This window comes from Miscanthus floridulus, chromosome 2 (assembly GCF_019320115.1).
Source record: "Miscanthus floridulus cultivar M001 chromosome 2, ASM1932011v1, whole genome shotgun sequence".
NCBI lineage: Eukaryota > Viridiplantae > Streptophyta > Magnoliopsida > Poales > Poaceae > Miscanthus > Miscanthus floridulus.
This window is the reverse complement of record NC_089581.1, coordinates 145,789,430-145,796,084: the sequence shown is the minus strand read 5'-3', so window position 1 is coordinate 145,796,084 and position 6,655 is coordinate 145,789,430. Positions and strand designations below refer to the sequence as shown.

At 48.0% G+C, this 6,655-nt stretch overlaps 2 protein-coding genes across 2 annotated transcripts; one reads left to right on the top strand and one right to left on the bottom strand.

The window, feature by feature from the left end:
• Window positions 1-399: 399 nt before the first annotated feature.
• On the bottom strand, window positions 400-2,296 carry LOC136532121 (ricin B-like lectin R40C1). The gene is made up of 3 exons (XM_066524734.1): window positions 1,889-2,296; window positions 982-1,720; window positions 400-741 (listed from the first exon to the last, which is right to left on the bottom strand). Coding segments are annotated over exons 1-3 (1,044 nt in total). The 5' UTR covers window positions 2,192-2,296; the 3' UTR covers window positions 400-739.
• Window positions 2,297-4,813: 2,517 nt separating this feature from the next.
• On the top strand, window positions 4,814-5,308 carry LOC136537219 (uncharacterized). Its single transcript, XM_066529265.1, has one exon. It carries the CDS (start codon window positions 4,814-4,816, stop codon window positions 5,306-5,308), a length of 495 nt encoding a protein of 164 aa, XP_066385362.1.
• The last annotated feature ends 1,347 nt before the right edge of the window (window positions 5,309-6,655 follow it).

Here is a 6,655-nt window from a genome sequence, read left to right as displayed (position 1 = left end):
GCCGGCCGGCACGTGGCACATGGATTGGAGATAGAGCAGAGGACGCCTTTGCGCAGTCCTGCCTGCCACCATCAATGGTGACGCATCAACTCCTGCTCCACAGCCTAGCCTCCACGCCGGTGGCGGTGGGTGGATGAAACGACGAACGTGGCCCCACAGCAGTCCCGTGGTGCGATCAGCGGTCCCTTGCCTGATGCGCCTCGAGGACGCACGGCAAGCCTGACGCGATGCTCTGCTTCTGCATTCAACAGTGAAGGCGTGAACGGGCATCGGGCTTGGATTCAGACCAAAAAACGCAGTACTAGTTGTGCCAAAATGCAACTGGATCGCACTCCAGTTGACAGTGCACGATTATCTTTGGTTGGGAAGCAAGTAACGTCAGAGCAAAACAAGAAGATATGGTTGATAAAACCCACTTAGATAAAAAGGGAAGGATCCGAGTACAGCACAGAGTTACACTCCAGGTCTGAAAACTCTCTCTGCATAACAAGCTCAGATGGGGGAATGCTTAGTGAGATAAGCTCACTGAGGAAGTACCCCCTCTCACTCTCCTCTCTCACGGAAGCAGAACACACGATTGAACTAAACACAGACACAGACGCACCATCACCACAGATCGATCGCACACCAACTTTATTCTAACAACACGGCAGCAGCAGCTGCTGACCACAGGTGGCTATGCTCTCCAACTCCAACTCCAGATCCCGGTGATGACCAATGCATCCCCAGCACAGCACATTTCTGCAGACGCAAGCAACAATATCATCATGCCAGTAATTCAAAAGGGTGACTAATAATAGTGAGATAAAGCTATCGGTTTCTACCGACAATCACTTTATGAAGCTTCTGGTAGTGCGGTTAGGTAAGATGTGCTTTTTTTTCCCTTTGCGTAATAGATGTGCTGATTTTTCTACTCCGAAATCAAGATTCTGGAGGGGGGAAAAGCAGTGTCCTGTGTGAGTGAGGTGAGCCTCGACTTACACCAGGGGACGATCTTCCAGCGCTGGTTGTCGCCCTCGCACCACTTCCACAGCACGACGGCGGTGCCGTCGCGCACCCCGCCGTGGTCCTTGTCGCCGTGGAAGGCGTCGAAGTTGAGGTAGATGTTGTTCACCATGCGGATGCAGCGGAAGCCGTGCCCGACGTCGCGGCTCTCCGTCCACAGCACCGACTCGTCCTGGTAGTTGGGGTTGTACGGCACCAGCTTCACCGGGTGGCCCTCGCCCTGGGAGTGCTTGATGGCCTCGCCGGTGACCCTGTTGACGAGGGCGAACGCGGGGTACCCTTCCTCGTCCTTGATGCTGTTGCTGTGGCGCATGTCCTTGACCCAGTGCTGGTACTCGTCGCGCGGGTTGGTGGGCGCCAGGCACACGCTGCCGTTGCGGACAGTGACGCTGAACCCGTCGTCCGCCTTGCAGTAGATGCGGACGGTGGGCTCGCCGTGGCCGTACGGCGCGTTGGCCGCGCTGCCACCGGCGTAGGCCTCGTCGCCCCAGGGGAGGATCTTCCAGCTCTGGTTGTCGCCCTTGGCCCACTCCCAGAGCACCACGGTGGTGCCGTCGTGCACGCCGCCGTGGCCCTTGTCGCCGTGGAAGGCGTCGAAGTTGAGGCGGATGTTGTTCACCATGCGGATGCAGCGGAAGCCCTTGCCTACGTCGCCGCTCTCCGTCCACAGCACCGACTCGTCCTGGTACTCCGGGTTGAACGGCACCAGCTTCACCTGAAAAAAAAAATCAAATGAAATCAAGAACGCCAACATCCGAAGATCCAACAAGAACTATGCACGCAATCGGATAAACAACGAATCAGACGACCAAACAGGAAAAGAAAAGCAAGATCAGAGAGAGCTAAGGAAAGGAAACAAAAGGAGGGAGTGCCGGAACCGTACCGGGTGGGACTGGCCGAGGGAGTGCTTGATGGCGAGCCCCGTGGCCTTGTTGACGAGGGCGAACGCAGGGTTGCCCTCCTCGTCCTTGATCTGGTTGCTGAAGCGCATGTCCTTGTACCAGTGCTGGTGCTCGTCGCGCGGGTTGGCGGGGGCCAGCACCACGTTGCCGTCGCGGACGGTGAGGCAGTACCCCTCATCGGCCTTGCAGAAGATCTTGAAGGTGGGCTGGTGCACGCCGCCGTGGCCCGGGGGGTGCGCCGGTGGGTTCTGGCCGTGGTGGCCGTGGTGCCCGAAGCCGAACATCTTCTCGCGCTCTTCTCTCCTCGGTGGTTTTCGGGAGGGTTGGGTGGTGGATCGCTTGATCAGAGGGACCAGTAGAGTGGAGTTTCTGGGACGGGGCGATGAGAAGCTGTGCACCTTGGGGTCCCATTTATAGAAGGGAGAAATGGATGGGACTTGGGAGGCGATATCTTCTTCACCAGTGACAGGTGGGGCTATGCTCGTCAGGCCTACCTGCCAGTGACAAAATTAGAGTAGGCAGATGGTCATTTCCAAATTTTACTGCCGGGTGAAAAGAATCCGATGCTATTTTGGCGAACGTGTGGTGTGAACTGTGAACGTTTGGCGTGCTGGATTTTATGACGTGTGGAGCCGATGGACGGTGCGACCGCTAACCTTGCAATCTTGCATGAGCTGAGCCAGGCGTGGTCATCTGTGCCTTCTGGGTTATTAGGCCTGGTTTAGATTGCAAGTTTTTTCACTCTTTTTCTATCACATCAAATCTTTGAACACATATATAGAATATTAAATGTAGATAAAAAATAACTAATTACACAGTTTGATTGTAAATTACGAGACGAATCTTTTGAGCCTAGTTAGGCCATGATTAGACATTAATTGTCAAATACAAACGAAAGTGCTATAGTGCCAAATACTGATCCCTAACATCAATCTAAACAAGGCCTTAGCATCGGAGTTTACTTAGCGTTGTGACACGTTCATATTTGACTCGGTTTGCGTAAAATAAAGTACTCCACCCGGCGTCCGGCGAAACAGAATTTAACCCGTTTGATGATCTCCGACCAATTGAGTCAACGGTTAATTGGACCCTTGAATCCGCGTTTTGATCGGAGACGCCCAACCCTATATGGTTGGTGGGCCACCGTCACACTACACTATAAAAATAGAGGTGGGGCCAGCGGCTTTCTTCACGAGGTTCACCGTGAGTAGCCACAGTCGCCCCACCAACAAACCCTAGCTCGATTTCGAGAGAGTGCGCAGCCGGTGACGAAAAGCTCAATTGAACCACTTCACCGCTGCCTCTACGCCACCGTCTTCACTACACCAACCTCAACGCGCCTCACCTCTCCACCGTCCGGACGCCATCAACCATGGACGACACCAGCTCCTCCACCAAACCCTCCAACGCTCTTATCACGAATAGAAAGGTTGTACCTACTAGATCTATGCCTAGTGTATCCTATAGTTTTATCAATGGTATCAAACGAGCCTAATCTAGACGTAGATCTATACTTTGGGGTGGAAAAGAAGAAGCAATTAGAAGGAGATGACACAAATTTCTTATTCGGAAGAAAAACAAATACCGATCGAACCCTAACCCTAACATTAGAAATGGATTGGACGAAAGGGGAAGGACCTACCTGGACTCTTCCCCGCGCGTCACCACCTCCATCGCGTGGGTTGAATCCTGCTACCACGCAGGAAGGAGCTCTACCGCCGCCTTGCGCGTGAGCCCGGCCGAGGGCACCATCACAAAACCGCTCGACGGCGGCGCGCTCATCGGCGAGGGGACCCGCGGTGGTGCCAGACAAATCTAGGGTTGTGGGTGAGCCCACCGCAGCACGTGTGGGGGTTTAGGGCACCGTCGCCTAATCCGCTCGACGGCAGCGCGCTCTGCTTAGGGCGAGCGCGCTCTACCGATGAGGGGACCGGCGGCGGTGCCACTCCACTGCTCTATTTCTCTACCGGCTGCAGCGCTGAGGAGAAGAGAGGGGCGCGATGGAGAGAGAGAAAGGGAAAATACTAATGGCTAGGGTTTTTGGGGTTGACCACGGCATCGGCCTTTTTGTATCTCCGATCCATGCACGCAGCCGTCAGATGATATTCGACGGTCACCGATCACTAGACTGAAAACGGCATAGACGGGAAGTCAAAATCCCAGCCCAGGCCAGGTTGCGGCCTAGGCGCGAGAAGCGCACGCGTGCGCGAGTTGGGCCTAGGCTACGCTGGCGCTGTGCTGGCTACACGCGTTGCTGGGCTTCAATGCATAGTATCGTTTTTCTTTTTTGTTTTATGATTTTTAGAAGCTTTTTTTGATGAATAATGTTAAGTTTTGATGATTAAATCTCTGTCAAAATTTGAACCAATGGAATAATTTTTTCAGAGAGTAGATGACTTCAGTAAAATGATTTTGAAAAGTAGATAAAGTATTTTTCATGTTTCTACTGCGAATGATGATGTTTATGATGTTCTAATTAAATTCGAACCAACGGGAGGATTTAATTTTAAGGAGTAGTTATAATTTTTAGTAAATTTATGATCTTGCTATTTTCTGACCAAAGTTATTGATAACAATATTATAAATGTTTGATTTATGTGTTTATGCTTTAATTCTATTTTCTGTCCAACGGTGATGTAGAATTAATGTAGAAGAAGTTGTATGTTTTAATTTTGACCAACGTTAAATTAAGGCATGCAATTATTTTGTTACATTTTCTCACTTTATCTGAGACTGTTTTTTAGGACTTAACCCAATGGCTTTTATCTCGCATATTCCGCCTCTTGAAGGGGGCAATTACAAAGTATGGCGAGAGAAGTATGAGCTCGCACTTGTGCTGTCTAAGAATGACTTAGCGCTTACCTCTCCGTGTCCTACTGAGCCAGAGGACCCGGTGAGGGCAGAAAATGAGACTGATGCTGAGTTCAAATGCTCAAAAGCGAGATCATGCAGAAGTTAGAATCAAATATGATCTTGATCGAAAGAAATGGGACATCTCGAACCACAAGCGCTTGATGGTGGCCAAGTCCACTATCTCAGATGCTATAAGGGGATCAATCCCAGATTGTGATACCGTCACCGAGTATCTTAAGAAAGTGGAGAGTCAGTTTACTGACTCTTCAAAGGCTTATGCAAGCACCTTGATAAAGAAATTATTCAATGAGAAATACTCTGGTGGAGGTATAAGAGAACACATATTAAAGATGAGCAACACGGCTTCGAAGCTGAAGTCAATGGATTTGGGGCTCAAGTATGAGTTCATGATTCATTTGGGTTTTGCTTCCTTGCCAAAGGAATATAAAACCTTTGTTGTTAACTACAACATGCAGCCCGATAAGTGGGATATAGAGAAGCTCATCGCAATGTGTGTTCAAGAAGAGGATAGGCTGAAATCCTTATAGGATGACTCTGCTAACCTTGTGAAGGACAAGAAGAAGAAATTCAATAAGAATGCCAAACCTCACGGAAAAGCCCGTCAGACTGAGCATCATTAGAAGAAGAACAATGCTCAAGTTGAAAAAGATCAGTGCAAATAGTGCAAGAAGCATGGACACTGTAACACCCTGGCCTTGGGCTTAACAGGATTAATAGGATACTCATACCAATAAGTTGCAACTTCTTTTCTGGAAGCTCATCTGCAAATAACTCTGAGGTTAAGCGTGCTTGGCCTGGAGCGATGGGTGACCGATCGGGAAGTTCTTCCTGGGTGCGCATGAGTGAGAACAAAGTGCGTAGAAAAGACCTGTGTTGGTCTATGAGGGCAGTCTATATCCTAGAGAAGCTGCTAGATGTAAGCGGGCCCGGTCTCGGAGAGGCGGGACGTTACAGACACTACCAAAGGGACTGTCTAGACTTCCTGAAGAACCTTCTGAAGAGATGTGAGAATTTTATTACATTTATAGATGAATCCTTGTATTTAAGTTATATAAAATCTACTTGGTGGCTTGATTCAGGAGCAACTATTGATGTTGCAAATTCATTACAAGTATTCTGTACGAGAAGGACCCTGCAAAGAGGAGAAAGAAGAATTAAAGTAACAAATGGAGTTGAAGCTGAAGTTGAAGACATTGGAGATCTTTCTCTAGAATTAGTTGATGTTTTTCTACTTAAGCTTTCAGATGTTCTATTTGTACCCTCTTTGCGAAGAAACTTAATAAGTGTTTCATGTTTAGATGACGATGGATATGATTGCCATTTTGATATTCACAAATGTCAGATTGTTTATAATAATAAATGTGTTGGTCTTGCCTTCCGATAAGACAAGCTTTATTTATTATCACTTTCTAAGAATGTGAATGATGTAAGTACTGAGAATGAGAATGCTTCCTTGTCTATGAATGCAACAAATAAGCGGGAGAGAGTGTATGATGTATCTTCAAAATTATGGCACTGTCGTTTAGGCCATATTTCGAGGGAGAGAATAGAGCGATTGATTAAGAAATCAATTCTTTCGCCCTTAGAATTTTTAGATTTAAAACAATGCATAGATTGGATAAAAGGAAAATATGTTAAGAAAATAAAGAAAGATGTCAAACAAAGCATTGGAATTTTAGAAATAGTTCACATAGACATCTGTGGTCCTTTTCCTATGAAGAGTGTGGATGGTTATGATTTATTTATAACATTCACAGATGACTATTCTCATTTTGGCTATATTTATCCAATTAAGGAAAGATTGAAAGCATTGGATAAATTTAAAATATTCAAGGCTGAAGCAAAAAATCAGCACAACTTAAAGATTAAGGTAG